General features: G+C 43.3%; 1 protein-coding gene across 5 annotated transcripts in view; it reads left to right on the top strand.

The window, feature by feature from the left end:
- LOC147013751 (ATP-binding cassette sub-family C member 2-like) overlaps positions 1 to 24,242 on the top strand; it is a 35,358-nt gene extending 11,116 nt beyond the window's left edge. For all 5 annotated transcript variants that reach the window (XM_085850931.1, XM_085850935.1, XM_085850933.1 and 2 more), the window contains exons 10-33: positions 117 to 294; positions 1,141 to 1,395; positions 1,751 to 1,816; positions 2,234 to 2,371; positions 2,686 to 2,832; positions 3,775 to 3,859; positions 4,996 to 5,062; positions 6,731 to 6,857; positions 7,993 to 8,169; positions 8,378 to 8,545; positions 15,895 to 16,078; positions 16,324 to 16,399; positions 16,494 to 16,611; positions 16,859 to 17,057; positions 17,271 to 17,425; positions 17,553 to 17,708; positions 18,052 to 18,251; positions 18,384 to 18,510; positions 18,722 to 18,823; positions 19,008 to 19,151; positions 19,510 to 19,668; positions 20,013 to 20,179; positions 20,430 to 20,624; positions 23,616 to 24,242. In XM_085850931.1, coding sequence (XP_085707057.1) covers positions 117 to 294; positions 1,141 to 1,395; positions 1,751 to 1,816; positions 2,234 to 2,371; positions 2,686 to 2,832; positions 3,775 to 3,859; positions 4,996 to 5,062; positions 6,731 to 6,857; positions 7,993 to 8,169; positions 8,378 to 8,545; positions 15,895 to 16,078; positions 16,324 to 16,399; positions 16,494 to 16,611; positions 16,859 to 17,057; positions 17,271 to 17,425; positions 17,553 to 17,708; positions 18,052 to 18,251; positions 18,384 to 18,510; positions 18,722 to 18,823; positions 19,008 to 19,151; positions 19,510 to 19,668; positions 20,013 to 20,179; positions 20,430 to 20,624; positions 23,616 to 23,733 — 3,508 coding nt within the window. In that variant the 3' untranslated portion in view covers positions 23,734 to 24,242. The remainder of the gene's footprint in view (positions 1 to 116; positions 295 to 1,140; positions 1,396 to 1,750; positions 1,817 to 2,233; positions 2,372 to 2,685; positions 2,833 to 3,774; positions 3,860 to 4,995; positions 5,063 to 6,730; positions 6,858 to 7,992; positions 8,170 to 8,377; positions 8,546 to 15,894; positions 16,079 to 16,323; positions 16,400 to 16,493; positions 16,612 to 16,858; positions 17,058 to 17,270; positions 17,426 to 17,552; positions 17,709 to 18,051; positions 18,252 to 18,383; positions 18,511 to 18,721; positions 18,824 to 19,007; positions 19,152 to 19,509; positions 19,669 to 20,012; positions 20,180 to 20,429; positions 20,625 to 23,615) is intronic.
- The last annotated feature ends 1,408 nt before the right edge of the window (positions 24,243 to 25,650 follow it).

The following is a 25,650-nucleotide window of genomic DNA, read 5'->3' as shown; positions in this document are numbered from 1 at the left end:
GTATGACTTTTCAATGAATGCATTTGTGTTTCGACCATTGACTGCAAAATTTTGAAATGTAGTGCTTATAAACTTGTTCCCCATCACCCACCCCAAACCATCCCCTTCACCATTAGACTGATGATTGCCTTTAGTGAGGTGCCGAGCATTCCGCAGTGGCGTGGCTTCCTGTACTCCTTCATGCTCATCGGCACGGGAATTTTTCAAACCATATTGTTGCAGCGCTATTTTCTTCGCTGTACTGCACTTGGCATGGACGTTCGTACAACTATTATTGGGGCACTCTACAGCAAGGTGAGGCCTCTGGCCATGAGGCAGAGTTATTGTGCATCTGTGTAAAATTTGGAAAAAAAATAATTTCTTCTATTGAATGGAAGTTTGGGAGGAAGTGCATAACCTTCATTTCCCTCCTCTTCACGCATTACATCAGTATTCACATTTTGCACAACTCGGCTAACAAGTCTCCCACGCTTGTTTTATTTTTATTTTATGTTTTTTAAGAAGTTGATCAAATAGCATCTTTTTTTGTTAATCTATAATTCCAGCAATCTGTGTGTGTGTGTCTGTGACCGCTGTTTCTCGACAACCGCTGGTCCGATCTAATTGAAACTTGCCAGGTATATTGCTGGGGCCCTGAGGATGTGCCTTTTCAAGGTTTGATATTAATCGGACAAGTGCTTCCCAAGTTATGGGCATTTATTTACCAACCAATGACAGGACACGGTGCTATGACTTAACAATTCTTTTTTTTATTTATTATTATTTTTTTTTTTACACGTACGGCCATGCACCTACGGGCCTGCGAGAGCGAAGGAACGGCCTGTGTATTTGTTTCTGGCACGTGGTTTGATTTTTTTTGGGGGGGGTTGCATGTACGTGCACACATGGGCCTGCACTTGTAGCCGGGCACGTGAGAGCAAAGGAACAGCCTGTGTGGTAGTTTCTGGCACTCGGTTTGAAAGTTATATTTTTTTTTTCAGTGACAGTGCTATGACGTCACTTTTTTTTTTTTTGCATGTATGGGCATGCACATACGGGCATGCACTCGTAATAATAATAATAATAATAATTATAATTATATATATTTTTTTTTTTATGGACTCGAGCATTTCAATTTTTAACGAAGTTGTTTCTTGGCAGTCCTTGGTGATGTCCAATGCAGCACGACGGGCCTCCACAGTGGGTGAAGTCATTAACCTTGTGTCAACGGACATGCAGCGGTTCATGGACGTCCCAACCTACATCCACCTCTTTTGGTCTTCCCCATTGCAAATTGTGCTTTCACTGGTCTTCCTTTGGATTGAACTTGGGCCTGCAGTCCTGGCAGGCTTGGCCGCTATTGTTTTGCTCTTGCCCGTCAATGCCATACTCGCATCGAAGTCTCGTATCTATCAGGTGAGACCCTTGCAGCACTATGGTGATCAAGCTTTGATTTTTGGAAATGTTAGTGCAAGTTATGGCAATTAAAAAGGTTTTAATTTGTTGAAACATGTTTGTAATGGGTCGGTTTTTTTTTTTTTTCCCCCCCCCCCCTGTTTAAAGTTGTAGATTTGATTTGAATTTCCCAACTTTTGCACTTTTGAAATGGCTTTTTGCATTGGAAATTGAACGGCTTTTGTCCACACAAGGTTGATGGGTTTTAGTGAGTCTTCTCGTCTGGATATTGGCATACATGCACGCGATGGAAGGGGACGGGTGAGATTTAAATTGATTTTGGTACAATGTTTTATACACCCTCCCTCCTTCCTAGATGAAGAACATTGATCTAAAAGACAAGCGCCTGAAGATGATGAATGATATTCTGAATGGGATAAAGGTAATTTCCTTATCAGAAGCGGGAAAGCTTCACTTGTCCTTGAAATTGAGACATGACCTTGACTCTTGAGCACAAGTCTCAATTGACTTGAATGAGTTCGTTCGTTCTTCGTGTATGTCTGATTAGTCATGTAGTCTGGTGTGCTCATGCTTTATTTACGTCTGTTTAGATTTGTTTCAAATGAAGACAAAACCATAAATTGCACTTTTTCTTTTTATTAATATTTATTTATCCCCCCCCCCCCCCCCCCGCTATTCCTTCACAATTAATTCCATGTAAACCACATTGAGATATTTCATCAAATGTTACTGGTTAAAGATTATTGTTGGGATGTGACTGATTGTGCCTTGGGCCTTCTCTTGTGCTTTGGTGCAAATATATTGCCATGAAGCTTAATGCTAATACCTGCTGGTGCAGACACTGAAGCTGTATGCTTGGGAGTCGGCGTTTTTCCAACGTGTGAGCGACATCCGTACACAGGAGATGACTGCAATGGTGACCTCTGCCGACCTTTGCTCCATCTCCATCATCATATTTGCTTGTTCGCCGTTCCTTGTAATTATTCCAACCACAAGCACTTATCTCTATTACAGCATCGAGTTGCCGAAAAGATTAATTGGAATTTTTTTTTTCTGATCTTTCTTTACCTTCCTCCACTTGTACAGAGATGGCTCTGCAGTACTTATTGATTGAGAACTTTATGCCCATTTCTTTGACAGCTTACCTGAAGGGCTATTCATAAATTGTAAAGAAACTCTTTAATGTTTGGTTGCACTTGTTTTGGTGGACTTTAAAAAAAGACTATTAAACCTCTTTGGCTTGATTGATGTATGTGATTGATGCAATAATTGTGGTTTTCTTGTCGACAGTTATCAATGGCCAGCTTTGGTGTTCGTGTCCTTGTGGACAAGAGTCACTTCCTCAATGCTCAGCAGGTTTTCACATCCATCGCTCTCTTCAATATTCTGCGCTTTCCCATGGGAAGGTTGCCTCTTCTCGTGTCCAGCCTCATCCAGGTTTGTTTAATTTTAAATGGTGCATCGACTGTTGGTGCTGTGGAAGAAATTTAGTTTTCTGTTGGAGTGTGAGACCATTTATTAACATCAACAACAAATAAACATGTGCATGGGGAAGAAGGAAATGCAGGACGAGCAATATCAAACACGATCCTCTTTCTGCTCAAAATGCACATAGCAATCCCCTTTTTATACTGTTTTGGACAGAAAAAGATGGGAGGGTTAGACATCTGGCAAGTGTAAATGAAGGGGAGGGCTGACTCGGATGAAGTGGTGTGAACACCAGTTGAGCCTTGAGAGGGTGATAATGGTTTGGACAAAGCACAGACTGGGTGGATTACTTTCTGCTAGAGCTAGACAGAGCTAGCAGCTGGGCAGTTTCATTTAAACATTGGTGATTCCAGTCTTGGTTATTTGCATTTCATTGAGATACAGCACAATGATTAGCAAGATACATTTCTACTTTACTTGGAACTTCATCTTCAGGGTGCCCCACAGAAAACCAGGAAATTTGAGGTTTATTTTTGCCATATTTTACCATATCAATAAACTAACATATAATAAAGTGTATATTTGTTTTACACTCCATCTAAGTTTGCTCTTGTTTTGTTTTAAATAAACTACCAAATTTCCTGGTTTTCTGTGGGACACCCTGTATATTACTATGGAGGTCAAAAGACTGTCAGGAAAAGGGAAATTTTACAAAGTAACATAGTAACATCTCCAGTACAAAGTAACATCTTATTTTATACTGTGTTCAATTAAAAGCAACAAGTGAATATAATTTTTTTTTTTCTTCCAGTGCCATCTTTGGTATAAACATCAAAATACCTTACCTTGATATGTTTTGGGTTGTCCTCAATTTGCATCCTCAAGCTGTCATTTGATACAAGTCTAGTTTTACATTGATCACCAGCCTTGTTTGAATATTCCCAACTCCAGGCTAATATTTCTCTCCAACGTGTGGAGGAGTTCTTGGCATGCTCAGAGTTGGACCCTTCTGGTGTTGGAAGTGCACCAAGTGAAGGTGAGGGCAGTGTTCATGCTGCACTGATGTGCAAACTCATTGTAACTAGTTTGGTGCAATTTTAATGGACAACAAAAAACAAGTTGGCCAGCTATCCAATGTCATTTCATTGCTTTTTATTTATTTATTAGCTCCGCAACTGAAGGTGAACTGAGATTGTTTTCACCCGTTTGTGAGCACAATATATCAAAGTTTTTGATGGATTCGGACAAAACTCGGTGGATGAGTTGGGTGGGTGACACTAAGCTGATATGATTTGGTGCAGGCCAGCCGATCTGGCCTATCTGTGGGATGCAAAATGTAAACTTCATTCTGGTGGAGGTAGGTGCTCTCCAGAGTGCTGTTAGAATTCATCAGAAACTCAAGTGAGACTGTCATTATGGATATGTCCAGTTGTTATAGGTTTGGTGGTAAAATGGTGGCCATTAAATGCCACTTGATACCAATGGAAGCGCTTTTAAGGATTAAACATTGCTCCAAGTGGAAGTTTTCATGTAGCTGACACTCCATCTTGTCCAACACTTTGGCCAAATGCTTGGATTGAACTGTTGCAAATTTTAAATTTAACATTTAAATTTCTTCTTTTTAGCTCATCTGGATTTTAGTCAGGTGAGCGTATACGATTGAGCAGTGTCAGTGGGTCTGTCAACACTTCAGTCATTACTTGAAGCAAACGCAGTATTTTGATTAATCTTGGTCACAAGCTTCATATCTGATGCCTCACAAAGGTTTATTGACCACATCAAAATCTGCTCATGGGAGAGGGGAGGTTTGACCTCCACCCTCCCCCCCCCCAAAAAAAAATAGGGATTTGCTCATTGAAACTACACATGATTCGATGAAACTTGACCACAACCTGCATCACTGATGTACCAAAATTTGTTCAGGGTCTAAAGAGGATCTTTGGGGGGTTTGAGTGACTTGCTTTTGATCCAGGTGAGCTTCAGGATGTGCAGTCATATTTTTATTATCATGATTATATATATATATATATATATATATATATATATATATATATATATATATATATATATATATATATATATATAATTTTTTTTTTTTTTTTTTAATGCATTTGAATAAGATTCTTATTGGTGGAAGAAATTGCTCGCTGCATCACTTTGTGCTATTCCTAGGATTGTCTATTGACTTCAGTGAAGCCTCATTCTGTTGGGGTGGTGATGATCAGCCAAACTTGGAAAGGTATGTGTTTTGAAGGGGTGGGTTTGAAGATGGAGCAATCTATCCCCTTGTAGCATATTTTTAATGAGGGTGGATGTTAGCATCTTGGTGGTTTCTCATCCAGTTGGTAGAACAGACTGCTGGCCTTTTGGTCAAATCTTATGGTTTGATTGATCTTCTGAAACATAGTTTCGGGCTGGGGGTCGGTGGCGAGAACGACCATTAGGTGGGGAAAATTGCGTCTCTACCAGACTCCCCGGAATTGTAGGCCGTCGCTCCAGATAATTCTGTGAGCCGCGGGTCGCAGAACCGACCGTGGTCGCCAATATCTTGATCGCGTGGCGTAGGGTTATTTGTCCAGAGCCAAAGTACCTAAGTATCCACGCAATCTCGTCGACTGGGGATCCACGCCCTCGATGCCTGGTCGAACCGGATTTACTCTTCCGGCAGCGGTAAATTCACACTACCGACTACCGCTTTGCCACCTACTTTTCCGGCTTGTTGCAGTCGAGCGGGGCCTGCCCAGGATGTCCCGGCTATGATAGACCGATTACCGGGGATGAAACCCTGCTTATACTCGGACCCGGACCATGCTGGACCAATGTAAAGGGACAAACGAACTGCGAACATTTCTAATAAAGGTTTATTTACAGTAAAAAAGGCAAGACTTGGCGCGAATATGCAAGCAGGGAAATATTTACAATGAGCAAAAACACTTGCTCAGTTCTACTTTAAGACGGGCCCAGACGCACACACAAAAAGAAAAACCCCAGAATCTTTATTTGACCCTCGCAGACATGAAGAGACAAGCTTGGGGTCAGAGTTCGTGGGTACCTGGTCGTGGAAAGAAGGGAGTCTCTGTAATGCGGCACCTGCTAAAGGTCGTCGGGGCACGGTCCGGGAGTTCGTGCAAGACTTGTGGCTCATAGCAGGGCTTGTATGGCGAATAGTCGGGGTCAACAGAACTCCTCAACAGCTACCGCAAACAAACTCGGCCGCTCCTCTGCCACCGTGAAAACTCTCTCGTAACCACACAATAACTCTCTTGCAACCCACCAACCACACCTCAGAGTGCTCGGGAATTTATGGACCTCTCTCAGTGTGGAGGGGCCTTGGTCAACACACCTCGCTGTTCACCTCTAATTGGCCAGGATCCTATGGGCACAGCCTTCCTGGGCGGGGTTTCGGCCATGCCCGGAGAAAGTCGCCCTCCCCTCCACGCGTGTTTGAGGAAGGTGGATGGTGGTGAAGCCATGATTGCGTGTGGAACGTGGATGGTGGTGAAGCTGCCTCGAACATCCTCGGGAATCCGTCTCAGGCAAAGGTGCGCTGTGGCCCACGAACTGAGGGCGCAAGTGCGATGGTACCGTGGATTGCAATGGGGGATGTAAAAATAAAAGGAAGCGATTTATTAACCTAACTAAGCCGTCGCAGTGTACACATTTAAATCTCCCACTAAACAAAAGGAAGAGACCTGTCTCGCACGTACTTAACGGAATAACTGACTTTTGGGACCTGTATGTTGGATACAAATGGTTTCCAGATCCGTAACAATATTTTAAATGCTTGATGGGGGAGGATTGTTCCTTTGGCAAGCAGTCAATTTGGGATTCTCTTTCACGAGATCCCTTTTCAGACCGCCATTAGCGGCTCTGCTCTTTCACAGGGTGATTAAAAATTATGTTGTAGGTTGGACTTGAAAGTGAAGACCGGCTCCCTCGTTGCTGTGGTTGGGAAGGTCGGTGCTGGGAAGTCTTCACTGCTTCTTGCTTTGTTGGGAGAAATGGAGCGGTTGCATGGAAGTGTGGACATCTGCGTGAGTAATGTTTGCTGATTGTCGTTTTGATTGCTTAAGCAAATCAAATAGTGCTTCAACCCTTCGTTACCCCGTGCACAGGAAGCGATATGTGTGTGTAACCAATTGGGTCACGTCTGTTCTGTCTACAAACATCAGTTTGGTTAACAACTTTATTTCGAACACTAATCAAAACCAACTTTTAGTTTATCAGGCAGGACTTCGACTCCGAATTCGTCTTGATCACACATGCATGGAGAGAGTGAATTGTTTATTGTCTGACAAAATTGAAAATCATTCTAAACAGGAAAATTGCTGTTTTTTTAAGAGTTATAAATGACAAACGAGAATGAAGAACTAGCATAACGTTAGATAGGGTGGTGAAAGAGATGCCTCATCAATGGTGGTAAACTTCTGGTTTCTAGCAGCGTCTCGCGTAGCGAACGCTGCTGTAAGAGCGCTCCGCGTTGTTGTTCTTGTGAAGACAAAACCTTTAGGTTTCGGCTCTTTTATATACAGGATCCGGATCTCGTTAAATACTAAACACCTGTACACATCCTCACATTGAGGGTGCCTTTTGAGAGCGTCTATCATCAACTTTTAAATATATTCCGATATTTGCTTTAAAGTTTCGAAAAGTTCACGTTACTATTTCAAGGATTATTCCATTTAATGTGTTGTAATTTCGTAAATACACTATTTTCTCGTCATGAACAGGAGCCTCCATGACGGGTCTCGCTATTGGCTCCAAGGCACGTGACGAAATATCGGAAGTTGTTATTGCCTTTTAGGACGTGGCTCTTGGACACATTTGTCCTTGTTTTTTGTTTGTCCCCCCCCCCCTTCCTACAACCTGTAAAATATTGTAATTTAAATTTAATCATATACTTGAATAATGTAGAATAGAAGTCATCACCTTCAAAATGCTTCTGTTTCGCGGTACTGGACAAAATATTGAGGGTTTTGTTTTTGTCATGACCAATCAAATTTGCTGTTCGTAGACCCCTGCCCATGTCTGTTCCTCAAGAAGGTTTCACTCGCTCTCACCCTCTCTCTCTCGTTGAAATGTGGTTTTAGTTGGAGCATTAAATGTGATGAGTGCAAATGGACTGATTTTGGGTCTTCAATCTCAGAATGAACACATTTCCACATTCAGGGCTCCATTGCTTACGTGCCACAGCAGGCATGGATCCAGAATGCAAGCCTCAGGAATAATGTGCTTTTTGGAAGAATCTTTGAACCGAAACTCTATTGGCATGTGCTTGAAGCGTGTGCCTTGCTCCTGGACCTCGACGCCCTGCCGGCCAGGGACCTAACGGAGATTGGAGAGAAGGTGCTGGACTTCTATCGCATTGAAGAATAACTTCCATTGTTTGGATTAAATTTGTGCAAAACGTTTTCCTTGTTTTTGAAATTGACATCCCTGGTTTATTGTACAGTACCTGCAATGCATAATGCATCACTTTATATGCTTTTGTTTAAGAGGCCTGTTGTTTGTTGTGTAAACTTGTACACCTTGAGATTTCAATGCATGCTTTCAGGGAGTGAATTTGTCTGGAGGACAGAAGCAACGTGTCAGTTTGGCACGTGCAATCTACAGCCAGGCTGACATCTTTTTGTTGGACAATCCTTTATCTGCTGTGGATTCTCATGTCGGACTGCACATTCTCCAGCAGGCATTGGGCCCTCGAGGTCTTCTCAAAGACAAGGTCAGAGGAGTTTGAAATAAAGTTGAAGTGTCTTAAAATTATCATCGACGTTTAGAAATGCCACTCAACCACTTGGCCCAAAAATCGCCCCAAGGCGGTGTGGAACAAACAAGGGAAACGTGTGATAGATTAACGAGTGAAGATGATGGAATTTGAAGTGGGGGGGGGGGGGAGGGTGGTTTTTATTTATTAATTTTGCTTCCCTTCTAAAGTTTAATTTGGCCATCATATAAGGGTGGAAGTTATTGTACTGTCTGATTTTTGTATTCCTAGATGGAATCAAACCTGTGGTTTTAATAAAGGTGCATGGGAAAATTGAACAGGTAAATGTGTTCATAGTGGGGGGAGGGTGGAGAGAGACCCCAATTCTCTCTGCACGTATTGTGCAGCACCCTCTGGTGGACACCATGATTACAAGTCTTCATAAAAGACTGAAGGGGAATCAACTCTGCTTGAATTTTTTTTTTTTTTTTTGGGTTTGAACGTTCATTGAGCTGCATGTGGCTATATGTATGTATATATATATATATATATATATATATATATATATATATATATATATATATATATATATATATATATAAGGTTCGGGTCCCAACAACAACAAAAAAAAGGTTGGGAAATGAGTTTTTCTTTCTGACTCATCAGGGGTTTGCCTCCTCAACTGAACGTCGTGATGCATCACTGAGGGGCTCTGGAAGGTTAAGTACAACTGAATAGTCTCCAAAAAGGTGTGTATGTATGTATATATATATATATGTATATGTATATGTATATGTATATATGTGTATGTGTATGTGTATGTATATATATATATATATATATATACATATATATATATATGTATATATATATATATATATATATATATATATATATATATATATATATATATATATATATATGACATCGCTTGTTTCTTGTACAGTCCCTACAATGCATTATGTATCTCGTGTGTGTGTGTATATATGTATATATATATATATATATATATATATATATATATATATATATATATATATATATATATATAATTAATTTACAAATGCATGAGAATTGACTTTCACACAAGCTACCTTTTTGGAGACTATTCAGTTGTACTTTATCTTCCAGAGCCTCAGTGATTTATTGTTGCGAATCTGGAAGCCATGAGCACACAACATACAGGTCCAATAGCTGTTGTATCGATAAGTAAATGTGGATAGATAGCTTCCTGGCCCTTGTCTAATGGGTGATTAAATGTAAATGCTCTGTATCGTTATTTTGATAGTTAGGGTTTTTCTTTTCTTTTTACATTGACAACACCGCATCACCCTCGCCTTCACCTCGCTTCCTTAACCTCGCTCTGGCTGCCGTCATGGTGGGCGGAGTTCAAGGAGGAGCCACGCGGCGGCCCTCGACCAATCAGCGTGCAACGAGTGAGGTGACCGTCGCCCGGCCAATCAGACTTCCCCAACTGTGTGAGGGGGCGGTCCACGTGATGTCACCACGTCCCCGGGCCAATTAAGGAGTTTGCCGCCCGTTTTAGCCAGTGGGAGAGACTACGAGCGATTTGCATGCCGAAACCAGCCAGGGGAGGGTCGCGAGGAGGCACCCCCCCCCTCTGAAGAGGAGGGGGTATAATTATGGGCATTGTCTGTTTGTTTGTTTTTTTTCTTTTCTTTCTGGGAAGTAAGCATCTGCGTGCAAAAGGTGGTTGAGTGGGAAAGCGTCGGTGCAACGGAGGGTCTTCTCCTTCCAGCCTTTGCCCTGCCGACTTCCGTTCGCCTGGAGCCCAGTCGTGCGGGTGTCGATCATGCTGGGGGTCCAGTTCTGCCCCGAGGACCTGGTCCTTGAAGACCACACGAGGCGGAAAGGTCAAACGCTCACCTCCAACCCGACTGTCCTCCGGGCTGGAGGTCTGAATAAAGACTGCTTTTGGTCCGATTATTTTGGGTGTGTGTTTGTGGCGCCAGTATAGTAAGTAATGAATTACGTGCCTTGCTGTAAATAGGTGCTTATTAATATTTGGATAACTCTGCTCTTTTGTGTTGCCCTCCCTGCCTATTGTTAAATACAGCCCCATTTGTGAAATGTATCCGCTCGTTCGTGTCCCTTCCTCCATTGGCTTCGCGTGCTGCATGTTGGAAAACTAGCCAGGCTGTTGCCACTGTAACGGGACAATTGGATCGACGGATCTCACGATAAACCGCTCGGGTCACACACGGTTCGAGTATGCTAAGCGGCTCGTTCCATGCGGGTGCCGTCGAGGGTGTGGAGACTCGGTGGAGCTATAGGTAGTTTGAAAATTGTCAAATAACCCTGTACCATGTGGCAGAAATATTGACGCTTCACGGTCCGATAAGGGACCCGTTACTTTTCCGGAGTTTTCCGAAAAGGTACGATCTAAATTCCGGGCGATCTGGCTTTTGAGGCCATCAGCGACTGGCTTTGGAGGCCAGCTTGGAAATGTGGCTTTCTTCGGAAAGATCATGGCAGATGAGATCCAGAAGTTTGAATGAAAGTACTTGAAGAGGATTGTTGAGAAAGTAGATGGTGTGAGTGGGTTTTCCAGATGGTGAGAGATTTGTCAGGGTTGAAAGGTGTTCCACATGTTGAACCAGCTTGTGATTGATTTGTTTATTTTTTTTTAATCCAGATCTGCAGAGTGAGGCTGCTGCTTGCCAATCAGAGATGGCAGAGGGTGGAGGATTCAGCAAAGAGATGGAGGATTTTCGAGTCAGATCATTGATGGCCCTCTTCCAGTCAGTTAGGATGATGCCTATGTTCCATGCAGAGCACAGAACTGCATGCAACAAAATGAATACAGCATTTCCACCAGCCTTGAGGTTCAGTGTGGATGCCACAGATCCCAGGAGCTTTACCCTGTTTCTCCGCAACCCGTTTCCCCAAACTAAGGAGGATCAAAGTTGATTGGAGAGTCAGCAATAGGGATAGTAACACCCCTGACATTTAATTCAACCGAAGGTGGGTCAACCTGGTACAACCACTCAAAGAAATCGGCCCCAGCAGGCCTTCACTTTGGACTCCTCTGTCAAGAGCCCACCACCCTCTGCTCTAACTGCAGAACACCGAGGGATGAGCTTGGTGGAACACAATGCGCGAATTCTGTAAGCAGGATGAGAATCACTTGAACACGGATGATGATCTACCCCACTCAGATTCCTCACATTGGTCTCCTTGTCCACCCTCGGTGCATGTACAGTTTTAAGCTTCAATTCTGCCATTAAGACTGGCCCTGCAACTCTGGTCAATAGTATCCAGTGTCCCTTGAGACAAAATTATTCTTCGCCTGACAGTGGGTTACAGGACATCCACCGGCAACATCAAGAATGGTAGTCTTAAAGGCACTCCACAACTCGGGATTCCCCAAAGCACCCAGACTCCCAAATCCTCATTCAGCCTGTTGGCAAACTCCTTGACTACCCTCTCATCCCTGAGCTTGCCAACATCCAGCCTCGGCTGGGATGGTACCATTGTCCCAGATGCAAGCTGCAACTTCAGAGATGCTACCACAAACCTATGGTCAGTATTTAAGAACTCGGCACTTCCGTAGACTCTGCAGTTCTGGATCATCCTACAATGATCCAGAACGTATGGTATTCAATTCCCATGGTATTCAAGGCCATCTCCACTCGTGGCTCGCAGACTTCCTCTCCTGTCGCAGTCAACGTGTGGCCCTAAATGGAGTTCTTTCATCCCCTCTTCCTGTGCAGGCTGGAGTTCCTCAAGGTAGCGTTCTGGGCCCTGTTCTTTTTCTGGTTTTCATCAATGATCTCTCGGACTCTCTGGAAAATCCTCTATTTCTCTTTGCCGACGACTCCACCCTCTGCCGTACCATCTGTCATCCCTCAGACCGGCAAGCAGCAGCTTCTTCGCTCACTGCAGATCTGGATAAAATCACAAACTGGTCCAACACGTGGAACATGTCTTTCAATACAGACAAATCTCACACTCTCACTATGTCTCTTCGAAAGGACCGTTTACAAAACCCCCCCATCCACTTTCTCAACAATCCTCTGGAAGAAGTCTTTTCTTTCAAGCTTCTAGGTCTCACTATCTGCCATGACCTTTCCTGGGAAAGTCACATTTCCAACCTCGCCTCAAAAGCCAGTCGCCGACTGGGAATCCTCCGTCGTGCTCAGTCCTTCCGCGGCCCTCTTGAGCTCCTGACCACTTACAAAGCTTTTGTCCGTAGCCTGATGGAGTACTGCTCTCCCCTCTGGGCTGGTGCTCCTGCCTCCCACCTTTCTCGACTTCACGCTGTCGAAACCAGGGCATTTAAGATCATCGGCATCTCCCGCAATGAAGCTGAGTCTTTGGACCTCTCACTCAATCACCGCAGGTTGGTCGGTAGTCTTTCTGTCTTCTACCGACTCCTCTCCAGCCTTGCCCCCCCCCCCCCTGCTCTCTCTGCGATTTGTCCCCACCACATTTCCACAGGGCGCTCAAGGTCCGCCAACAACCCCCTTCTGGTAAAACTACCAAAATCACGAATCACTGCTCATCTTCACTCTTTCATTCCTCTTTTTTCCCGCCTTTGGAATAAACTTCCTCACTCTATTCTTTCCCATTCTTCCCTCCAGGCTTTCAAAACAGCTGTTCACCACCACCTCCTATCTTCCCCCATCCAAATCCTCGATCTTTTCTACCCCCGATAATCCACCCAAGCCCACTTCCTTCATTTCTCCTGCTTTCCTTCCTGAAAGTCCCTGAAATGTCCATCTTCTCTTCGCCATGTTCCCCGTCCCATCCCCATCCCTCTCCTTTCCACAGTTCACCTAATGTGTCTGTTCCCCACTTTTGTCCCTTCCACTCCCGCCCCTCTTGTCTCATGCCTCCTTGCTGTGAGTTGTGTTAGCTCTCATACGAGCCTCGACCAAGGTATACAAAAAAAAAAAAAAAAATGACCACCGAGCACATGGTCGATCTCCTTTGCCGCACCACTAGCATTGGAATACAAAGTCCAGCGATGAGCCTGTGGGCACAAACAATGAACCAGCCATCTGAAGTCCATGACTGCTTGCAAAGTCAAGGAACTTGGTGTGATTCTGGTTCACACTTCCAGACCCAAGGGAACCAACATGTCTCATAACCATCCCTATCAGTGCTAGTTGATGCATTGAAATCCCCCAAAGCTGGAAGAGTATCTCACCTGGAGCACTGATCAATAGGACTCAAGTGATCACTCGTCATAAAATGCCTCCACAGTGAGATCACTCGCCTCAGTCAGAGCATATACAGACACGCAGGGAAACGACACCCAAGAAGTGACTTATCCTGTCTCATGCTCGTTGACCAGTGTGTGACCTCGATTATCCTGGGAGTCGGCTTATTGGACACAGCTTCAGCAACTCCTTGGTAATGGTAACCATCAAAGTGAAGAGACAATAAGTATAACCATTAACCACCCACCATGATCTTGCCACTATCTGGTCTGCAATACAGATGTTCAAATGCTATAGCTCAGATGGATCTTTGATGGATTGGCATTCCAGGCACCCACCCAAAGGACTGCTGTCTAGTGGATGACACCTCGGCACCACCCTGCCACAATCTGCTCCAATCAAGGAATTGGGGCCCTGAAGGCTTTGTTCCAATCCCGCCATCTCGTGAGCTACCCTGCGAAGGTCAGCAGCACAGGAAGTACTCCCACGGAGTGGATTTTATTTTATTTTTATTTTTATTTTTATTTTTTGCTTTTATGGGTTTTGCGGAATGAAGATTGCTGTGGGAGGGCTCTTCCAGATGGTTGAACACCACAACACGGCTGTCCACGTATCCCAACGGCTCCTTGCATGATGATCACACCCTCGTCCGAGCATGCCGAGGGCACTTAGCCAGGCATCCTTTGTATGCAACAGTGCTTCATGCTGCATCTGCCATCAACAAGCTTGTTTTCACAAGCCATGCTGGTGTGTAGCGTGGAGTCGGACTTCTATTTCCATCCCGTTTCTCTTGGTCAGCGGGGTGAGTGAATGCTCTTGCCAGGTCCTCCGATGCAAGTGTGGAGTGGTCATCAGCCCCACCTCGACAAATTTCCAAGCTTTCCGTCAAAACCCAAGTGCGTTTGGAGAAATTACCAGGCGGCAACCATGTCCCCCGCAGGGCAAGGCTTGACCGCACGTTGCCAAGGATCATTGAAGCGCATGCATCACACCTATCAGTGATTCATCACAGTGAAGGTTAGGGGTGATGCAACGTTGGGGCAGGTACCGTGACACCCACAACGGGTGGTCAACACCATGGCTGACTTCTTTGGGCGGACCCTGTGGATCCCACCCATTTACCTCGCAATGGTTTTTCGAACTCTAACTCTTCAGGGTTCTTTTGATCTTTCCCTCATGGTACTTGTTAGCTATCAGCCTTGTGCACATATTTAAACTTGGATGGAGTTTACCACCCACTTTCGGCTGCATTTCTAAGCAACCTGACTCCAGAGACCCCAGCATGTCAGCGGTTGGGGGGGGGGGCACTGCACCATGCACCGGCTTGCCACGGTCCATGAATCCATGGAGGCCCCGGTCGAAAGGATTTGTACCCTCAAGCGACACCCAGGAGGTGCAAGCTCCTGTACATCACAACTACACACCTGTAGCAGGGATTTGGCACTGGGCTTTCCACAAAAAGCACATTGGACACGCACAAAAATGGAGCACATTGTAATCTGCTCCTGTTTGTCATCTGCCAAATGGTTCCATGGAAATCCTCCAAACTTTGTAGTTTGTACCACATGGCCAGAAGGTGCAAGAGCAGTTTGTTTGGGGCAGGGTTGAGACATCAAATTCCCCCCTCCCCTCCCCCCACCAAAAAAAAAATGCAATTGTGGACATTTTAAAATGAAACTTTCTGCAATAAACATTGTTGAGAGACTCATTAAATATTTAACCGTATTTTGGGGGGGGGAGGGATTTGAAATTTGAACCCTGTTTCAAGACCCAGGGGTGCGGTCAAAACAGGGATGTGGGAGGAATTGGCTCAACATTTGATATTGACAAATTCCTGGTGGAACATTATGCTGTCTTTTTTAACTTTACTTTCGGTCGGAAGTGTGGGGACTTGTGATTCCATTGACTTCACTGTAGTCGTAAATGGTCCTTTCCTTTGCTTTATCCCTTAATGTATTAGTATGTGGGGTAATTGTGCTTCATAAGGTGTTTGAGTTGTCTCCTCTATTGTACAATTTGTATCCAAGTTCATTGTTACCTGATCCAAGATTGCTATCCATGAAGGTAATTTTATTTTTGTTTAAATCACTTGTTTTAATTGGAAACCATATTTACTTGTCAATTTTCTCTCTCTCCCCCTCTCCCTCCCCTTGTACGTTAACACCTTTTGGCCTCAACAAGACTCGTGTGGTTGTGACCCACGACGTCAGCTTTCTGCCACTTGCTAACCAAGTTGCAGTGTTGAAAGATGGGCGGCTTTCAGATGTCGGAACATATGAGCAACTCCTCCTGAAGGATAAAGACCTCCTCCGGGCCTGCTGCAGCCCAGAGGCCAGCAGTAATGTTAAGAGCTTCAATTGTTTCGGTAAGAACAATCTGAGCAAACTTTAGTCCAAAACGAAGAACTGCACAATTGGCTTTTGAATTTCCACCGTTGGCATTCACCTTGTGGAGTTGCAACCTGTTCAAGGCAAATTCTCACTTGTGCACCAAAAGCTTTTGTGGTTTTTACATTGGAAGCTAATTCCCCAAAACTTGTGTTTTTTTTTTTTTGTTTTTTTTTTGTGATTGTTAACCTGTTATTCTGAACTTTGTTCGATGACATTGCAGGATCGTTGTTTAAAACTCGGGTGCCTGTATGTCCTGACAATGGAGGGTCCATGAGTGCACATCTGCAAGGTCGTAGGTGAGCCCCAACCAGAATTGCGACCGTGCGATGCTCACACCTGCACCAAATTTGTTTTCCTGAATTTGCTTTCATCCTGGTTCTTGGAATTTAGGTTGAGCAACCTGAGTGGCTCGTACAGCTGGTCAGGAAAGGAATGTTCACATGAAGAGGCTCTTGACTCTTCAATCGGAGGGACGCTGATCCAGAGGGAATTTGTTGAAGTTGGACAGGTAGTTTGTGGAACTGGGAGGGAGGGGGAGTTGGGGTGGAAACTTGGGATCATGACTGGATTAAAATAGTGTCGTGTACTTCACTACCCTCCCTCCCCCCCTCCCAAAAAAGACAAATTATTCAATGCACTGAACCTGTGAGCCTGAAGATTATTACCAAGTTAAATATTGTACATTAATGGTTATTACCACGTGTATAATATTTCCTGTGTGGTGGTTGGATCATGCACTGTTTTTTTTTTTGCAGGTGAAGTGGAGTGTGTACAGGAATTATATCCAAGCAATGGGATATGCACTGACGCTTCTGACTACCGTCTGCATGCTCGGCCAAAACATGGTCGTGCTGGGCCAAAGGATGTGGCTCAGTGAATGGACCCACGATGTGTCGGGTCACATCGACGTTGGTCTCCTCCTCGGAGTTTATGCAGCTTTGGGCCTGGCACAAGGTGCTGCCAAAGCAACTGCATGTACATGAAATGGGCTGGGAGTTGTCAAAGGGCCTGTTGTACCTTTGTGCAGCAAAAAAAAAAAAAAAACATTTTCCCCATACTTGAAGCTTTTACGTCAACGATTTGATTTAAATTTTACACCAAATGGTGGTCCAAAAATTGTTTTCTAAATCTGAGCATCCTGTGAGGTTGTTTCAATTCTGCTTGCAGGTATTTTGGTGCTGTTGAGTGCCATGTTGCTGGGTTGTGCTGGCATCCGAGCCGCTGCGACCCTGCACGATCGGCTGCTACACAACGTGATGCGATTGCCTTTGTTGTTTTTCGACACGACCCCTGCTGGCCGCATCGCCAACCGATTCTCAAACGTGTGTTTGTACAAGCAGTTGCGTTGTCTCTGCATCATCCTGCCCCGTGATTTCCACAGCCAACCCTTATCCTTGTGGGTTTTTAAATGTTTGTTTTTGTTTTAATCTTTTTTCTCTTTTTTTTCAGGATATAGATATAATTGATGAAGCCATCCCCACTGCGGTCCGTCTGTGGCTCGTCTGCTTATTCAGTGTGGTTGTGACGGTGTTCGCTGTGACTTTAGCCACACCACTGTTCAGTGTCGTCGTGTTGCCCCTTGGCGTTTTCTACCACTTTGTGCAGGTGATTGCATCCACAATATTAACTGACTTTCAAGAAATATAAACCTAATTCTAAAAGTCTATATTATTTAAACTGACTTTTGTTTGAAATGTGAAAAATAAATAAAATCTTCCTTTATTTATTTATTTATATATATATATTTTTTTCCCTTCCTTTCCGAGAAGCTGCTTTTATTCTCTCGGCTATTCCTTTTGGCCGATCGCACCCTGATCTATTCAGTGCACAAGCTCTTCCACAAGCATTGACGATACAGATAAAAAGGTGTAATCGAACTTTGATTCCAGATACACATGCACGGTTTGGAAATGTTTTCACATTGGATTTATTATCGATCACCCCCCAGCGTGTCTACGTGGCTTCCTTGCGGCAGCTGCGACGGTTGGACTCCGTTTCCCGTTCACCAATCTACTCTCACTTTGGGGAGACTCTCTCCGGGTTGCCAGTCATCCGGGCCTCTGGCCATTCACACCGGTTCCTTCAACAGAATTTTGACATTTTAAATGAAAACATGCTGAGCATTTACATGTGGATAATCTCAAACAGGTGTGGTGTGAAGCTGAAGTGGGCTAGTTTCCCCTTTTTTTTTTTTTAATTTTTTGAGAACATGTATTTACATCGTCTACAGGTGAATTGAAAAGGTGTTTCATGGTAATTGTGGGTGCATGACTTTGGCAGGTGGCTGGCAATACGGCTGGATCTGGTGGGTACGTTGGTCGTGTTCTTTGCAGCGCTGTTTGCAGTTTTATCTCGGGGACAACTGCTTGCTGGCGTCGTTGGAGTCTCCATAACATATGCCCTCAACGTACGGTGGAAAGAGGCACCTAGCGTTTTATAACGATAAGTTGGTGACTAAAATGGTCTGTTGCCGTGCGTTGGGGATTTTATTTATTTATTTATTATCACAGTGGTCATGTAAAACTTCAGGATCATCTGAGTCTTATAAAAATAAAAATAAATCAAATTGGATAGACGAAGGGTATGGATTGAGTTGTAGACCGATTGTCGTTGTGCAGGTGACGCAGACGTTAAACTGGCTGGTGCGACAAACTTCAGAGCTGGAGACAAACGTCATCGCTGTGGAACGTGTGGATGAGTACAGTCATGCTGAAACTGAAGTAGGTTCTTGATTTTTGCATTCCCAAGGGACAAATTTATGGGAGAGGTTTATCGCTACCTATTGTCTGAGCGTGTTGGGATGACCCAGGGACTGATACTTGAGGAAACCAAGTGAACTGCATCGGCTTTTGAACTTGAGGATTATTTAATGTTGTAATAAACTTTTTTTTTGTTTTTTTGTAGGCCCAATGGGTGCTTGAACAACGGCCACCTCCTGAATGGCCTCAGTATGGGAACATCGTTTTTGAGAACTATTCACTGCGGTACCAACCAGACCTCGAGCTGGTTCTTGAGGACATCACCTGCAGCATGCACCCAGCGGAGAAGGTAAAATGTACTCTGTAACCCCCAAAATATCTAAAACTGACCCACTGGACTTTAATGTCATGATCACATCGTTGAACATCCATGTCTGCTTGCACAGATGTGGTTGCAGCAAGTGGCCATGGGTTGTCCTTTTACCAACCATAGAATGAGTTGTCCATGGGTAAATGTATCTGATTGGATTGATTGCTTTCCATACCAGTGACATTTATAAATTAGATTTGCTTTTGCTGCCTGAACAAGTTAAATTTGATGTCGCTCTTCTGTTATGATTGAACAAATATCCCCCCCCCAACCCCACCCACAATTATTTTCATGTTTATAAAATGTTTAATTTGAGGATGTGGTGCATGGATTGCAGGTGGGTGTGGTTGGCCGTTCAGGTTCTGGGAAGTCGTCTTTGATAAATGGACTGTTTCGTGTGTTGGAGGCTGCTGAAGGAAGAATCTTGATTGATGGCATTGACATTTCATCCATTGGACTACATGATCTCCGCAACCAGCTCACAATCATCCCACAGGTTACCTGCACACCTTACCACTTGTTCAGCAAGTATAGGAACATAGTTTTTGCTCACTTGTTCATCCAGTTCATAATGATAAAAAGTTGAACCATTGCCTAATTTCACTTCCTCTGTACATCAGGGAGTAAATAACACTTTGTAAATGTACCTCTGTATAAATGTGAAATATAATGTACATATATATTTATATATTTCCAGTTATGCAGCAAAGCAAGGCTCCACCAGAGTAATTAGCCATGCAAACATCCCGTCTGAGGATTAAAGGGAAATGTGTTTTTTTTTTTTTTTTTAATTATTTGGTTAAAACCAATTTTAATGATGTCGTTTTTTTATGTAAACAGGAGCCAGTGCTCTTCTCTGGTTCTTTGCGACTAAACTTGGACCCACGAGGCCAACACTCCAGTGTTGAGTTGTGGCATGCACTGGAGCTGGCGCATCTGCACCAGCAAGTGCAAGAGATGCCTGGAGGGCTTGATCACCCTATCTCTGAAGGGGGTGACAATCTCAGGTACTGTAGTCTGAGATGGAGGAGATTCCAGGCACCATGAAGCATTGGAATTATTTGGGTTGGTCTGTTTGGCATTCTCATCTGAACCCACATTAAAATCCCATTTGTCAATTACAATGTCTCCTTGTAATTTGTGTAAAAGCACATAGTCTACTGACCTGCATGTTTTGTGCAAAGGCACAACTGTAAACCTGAGATTGGTGTACAAAAATGATAAATTGGTTTGGAGCTAATGGAATGGTGCTTGCAGTGTGGGACAGAAACAGCTTCTTTGCTTTGCACGGGCGTTGTTGCGGAGGAGTAGAATACTGGTTTTGGACGAGGCAACGGCTGCTGTGGACCTGGAAACCGACCGGCTCATCCAAGAAACGATCCGCAGGGAGTTTGTGACCAGCACGGTCATCACTGTTGCTCACCGCCTGCACACCGTGCTCGACTACTCTCGGTGACCAATTCTTCTGTCCCCTCAACTTTCAGCTCATCTCTGTTTTTTTCCATTATCGGATACATATTTGATTGTGGAGTGTTCATCAGTTGGACGAATACATTACCTGTTTTTATATAGATGTATTAGTATTGTGGAAGAGGTCAACAGAACATACTTTGGGAAGGGGGAAAAGACACTGAGGGTGAAGTAGACTATTTTGGGGTGGGGAGGGGGATGGAGCTGGATATAGGAACACAATCACAAGATAATTAGGGGGAGACTCGATCGCCTTGAAACGTGGAATAGGTGAGTTGAGGATAGAAAATATGGATTTGAATAGGATTAATACAACTCGCTTGAAATCCTTATTTTGTATATACATGCATTTGGTCAAAAGTTTTAGAACACCCCCGTTTTTCAGTTTTTACTGAAATTTAAGCAGTTTGAAGTCCAGTGAATAACCTGAAATGGTACAAAGCTAAGCGGTAAACTGCCAGAGGTTAAAAAAAAAAAAACGTTTAGGTTACCAAAAACTGAAAAATAATGTGAAGTTCAGAGTTGTTCAAAAAGGCCCTTTTCAGATAACAAGTAATGGGTTAGTAACTGCAGCTGTTCTGCAGCAATGGAAGTAAATTAAGCCTTGAAAGTTGATGCAAACAATTCCTACAGGTGTCCCAACTTTTGATTAGTTACAAACCCTCTGTCTGTATAAAAGCAGTGTTGGAACAGACTGTTGCTACCACTGAAGCATTATTTGGACAATATTGCACTGCAGGAAGTAGTATATTGCTATCATGGTGAGAAAAAGACAATTAACAAAGGAAAACAGACAGACCATTTTAACTCTTTAAAAGTGTAGGTCTTTTCTTTAGAGAAATTTCGAAGTAAGCCAAGGCATCAGTGAGTACAGTTTCCTACACCATCAAAAGGCACTTGGAAACTGGAGGAAACTCTGACAGGAAGAGGTCTGGCAGCCCCAAATCCACAACGCAATCAGAAGACTTTCTGAGGGTCAACAGCTTGCGTGATCGGCGGCTCACAGGACAGCAGCTTCAAGCACAGCTTAACACTGGTCGAAGGAAGTCTCAGTTTCAACTGTGAAGAGAAGACTTCGAGCTGCAGGTTGGACAGGTCGAGTGGCAGAAAGAAAGCCATTGCTGAGATGGCGAACTAAGAGAGGCTTGCCTGGGCCATGAAGCACCGCCAGTGGACTACTGAAAACTGGAAGAAGGTCTTATGGACCGATGAATCAAAATTTGAAATCTTTGGTTCATCATGCAGGGTTTTTGTATGCCGTCGAGTCGGCGAAAGGATGGTTCCTCACTGTGTGACACCAACTGTCAAACATGGAGGAGGAAGTGTGATGATCTGGGGCTCTTTTGTAGGATCCAGAGTCGGTGACTTGCACAGAGTGACTGGCACCCTGAACCAAAAAGGCGACCACAGCATTTTGCAGCACCATGCAATACCCTCTGGTTTATGCCAAGTTGGTCAGGGGTTCATCCTACAGCAAGATAAGGACCCAAAACATACCTCCAGGTTATGTCAGAACTACCTTAGAAGAAAAGAACAAGACGGTAGGCTTCAAGTCATGGAATGGCCAGCACAGTCTCCAGACTTAAACCCCATCGAGCTGGTTTGGGATGAACTGGACAGAAGGGTGAAAGCAAAGCAACCTACAAGTGCAAGTGTTGGGAAGAACTTTCCGAACAATATTTGATTTCCATTGTAGAAAGAATACCACGAGTATGTTTCAGCTGTTATATCTGCAAAAGGTGGCTACTTTGAGTCAAAAATTTAGATTAAATTTTGTTCAACAAAACTATTCCATGATATTTTATTTGTTATTATTTTTTTTTTAATCTGCAATAGTTTATTTGTTCTCTGCTTTAATTTCAGAGTACATTGAAACATAAAACTTCTCAAATTTCAGTAAAAACTGGAAAAATGGGGGTGTTCTAAAACTTTTGACTTTGTATATAATATTATATTTTTATATATATTACATACTGCCTGGTAGTCCAACAATTGAAAATCATTCCAAACAGGAAACTTGTGTTTGTAACGATGTTATGAAGGGCACTCAGAGTGCATTGAACTCGAATAGAAAACTGAGAATTAGAAGGGCATCATCCCCCTGTAATGTCTGATCCACAAGAACATATCTGGCCCCATACGTCTTTGAAATATTTTTATGCCTGGTGTTTGCTTCATGGTTCCGGTGGTGGGCTTTGGATCCTAGGGTCTGAAGTTTAAATCCCGCTCAGCTGTTGAATTAATACCAGGTGGGGTTAACTCGGCTTGTCATCCTTCTGAGATCAGCAAAATGAGTGCCAGCATGCTGGGAAACTGTCGGAGTGGCGACACGTCCAGGTTTGTGCTCGATAGCCAAGGAGACTGCTTAACCAGCACCAATGCTCTGCACAGAGTATGGTCCCAATCTCCTTGTTGCTCACTAGTATGTGGATGGGGGAGAGGTTAGACGCCCCCCCCCCACCCCCATCTTGACCAGAATCTTGTTACTGTCAGATTTTGCATGAAGTTCCAGACATTGAATATGGCAGATATTTCCTTCATCAGTACCAACATGAGATTGATCATTGAATGGAGTGTGCAAACTTCAGGGGTGCAATAAGGTGTGCATTTCTTGAGTTTCATTTTAAAATAATAAGCTAGTATTTGTTCTAATGCCTTGTTTATCGGAAATTCCCCCCAAAAAGATCATTTGTGGCCAAAACTGAAATTTTGTTGGGGTTTTGATTTAATGGATACTTGCATGGTTGAGATTCTTCAAATTAGAAGCTTTTCTAGTTAAAACACCATTGGTCAAAACATAATACCCCAACCCCCACACTTCACTGTTTCACTGAAATTGATAAAAGGTAAGTTTGGAAATTTCAAATCTGTTTGTGTTTTCAAGACTTGTACTCACCTCTGTGCAACCATGATTTGAATGTTATCTGATGCCACAACAGCCAACATGACAGTGCCAAGTGTTGTCCACCCCAGAATCATGGTGTTGGATCAAGGGAGGATTGTGGAGTTTGACTCTCCTCGTAAACTGATGAAGAAACGAGGCCTTTTTTATTGCCTGGCACAAGATGCTGGCATCGTTGTGACACCATGAGTCCAGTTCACCTTTGTTCCATTATGTAACGAACTGTTTGTGTAGTTTATAAGCATTCAAGGTGCCGATTGTTTATTTTGATGCAATTGTCCTCCTCCCACAAGAGGGTGCCATTTTAAGTGGTGTTTGCACATGTCCATGATTGGTTTCACTCAAGTTGTAGTTTTTCAGTATTGATATTTAAATTGCTATTTTTTTTTTTCTTGCAAAGCTTTCACCATTGGTCGGTGAAGGGGGGATATGGTCTGTGTATATAAAATGTATTATCCACTGAGGTTTAAAAATGCCTTTTTGAATGTTTATATTTCTTAGTAAATTATATCGAGGTCCAAAAAAAAAAACCATTCTGGTTTGATCCACAATTGAGTTGCAAGCTGTGCTGCTTCTCTTGTTGCACTTTGTGAAAGTAAATAATTTTTCACAAACATTTTATCGTGGTTATTTTCATACATGTATAAAGCTTTCCAACTACTGGGTCACTCTGACGAATATTAAAGATCGGTACCTTCTGGGTGATTTAGAAAGCTGAAATTCTGTGTGCCGATGGACATCGAAGCAGATTCACCTGGGAAAAAAAAACACAATTGTCGGACAACATCCATAAATGAAAATGTAAATAAAATCAAATGCAGGTGAGTGACCTGAAAATGGGGAAACAGTTTGGATATACAAGGGGGGTCATGTTGTATTTATGCCTATTTTTCTCCAAGGGGTCCCAGGATTACACACCCAAAAAATGGTTGTGATCGGTTCAGCCATTTTTGCGATACCTGGGAACAGATGGGGAGACGGTGAATTATAGTAAGATATATATATATATATATATATATTATATAAATAATCTCACATCTGACCTGTTCTGTTTAAACCATTCACATGATCCCATATAATAATAGGTACCATTGTTTCAGACTAAAGGTGTTCCTTTAGTTTTCAATCCCCCCACCCTTTTTATAATGGCCTGGATTCTTTGCATCAAAAATGGCAGGATGAAATTTGTGCATGAATTGAGCACTGAAATCGTTTTGGAAATGTGAAAAAAATTGATCCATGTACAAACTATTCTTTTGTCTTTGAGTAGATTGACATGCTTGAACTAAACTCTCTGACAAGACCCCCCCCCCCCCTTGATTGGAATGGCACTCGAACTGACATTTCATGGAGTTTGAGCAATGTGGAAGATTTGTCCTTGGATCGGCTACATTAGATTGGGAGTGGTTGGCATACCCCATTCAATTAGATAACCTTCCAATATCTGATACATTAACCGAGGGTGTAATCAACCAACGTAGAATGGATAACTCATCTTGGTCTGCTCATGTTTTCAGAAGTACAACAAGAAGCTTGTAGCTCTGTATGGAATGGTATGTTGGGGCAACTATGTAATCCCATAGGTAGGTTTTTCTCAATATATCATTGGCAAAAATAAAACTTTGCGAATAATTCCCTGATAACATTCAATAACCAACAAAAATACTTGAAATGGCTTATTTTTTTCCTGAAAATTGAGGCAATTGCTTTTAGATGCAAAAACAAAACAATTTTTATTGCTTTGCATAATTTTGTAAAATAAGCAAAGGTGACTAATCTGAACAGATGTCGAGGTGAAGGGCACCATAAGCAGGATAACGTCGAGGTATGCAGTTCTCCAGCTTGAGTTTGAATTTAGAAGCAGCTATAAACTGTCACCTTAGTGTTTCACAGGCAGGGCGAGGCATCGTGTACCGTCCCTCGAATGGCTATTAAGTGATGTCTTCCAGCATTAATTGGCCATCGAGGATCCCACCATGTCTTTCAAGAGTAGGTGAGTTATTGCAGATGCCCTGAACAAAATCGAAATTCCTGTCCTGACTGCTGGAAGGCAATGTCAAACCACCCAGCATAACTAATGCATGCCAAGATATTGCTTCAGCAGCA

Source organism: Eptatretus burgeri, chromosome 13 (genome assembly GCF_056783735.1).
Source record: "Eptatretus burgeri isolate ZD-2024b chromosome 13, Ebu_testis_v1, whole genome shotgun sequence".
NCBI lineage: Eukaryota > Metazoa > Chordata > Myxini > Myxiniformes > Myxinidae > Eptatretus > Eptatretus burgeri.
The sequence above is the reverse complement of the archived record's forward strand: the minus strand, read 5'-3'. Positions and strand labels throughout refer to the sequence as shown.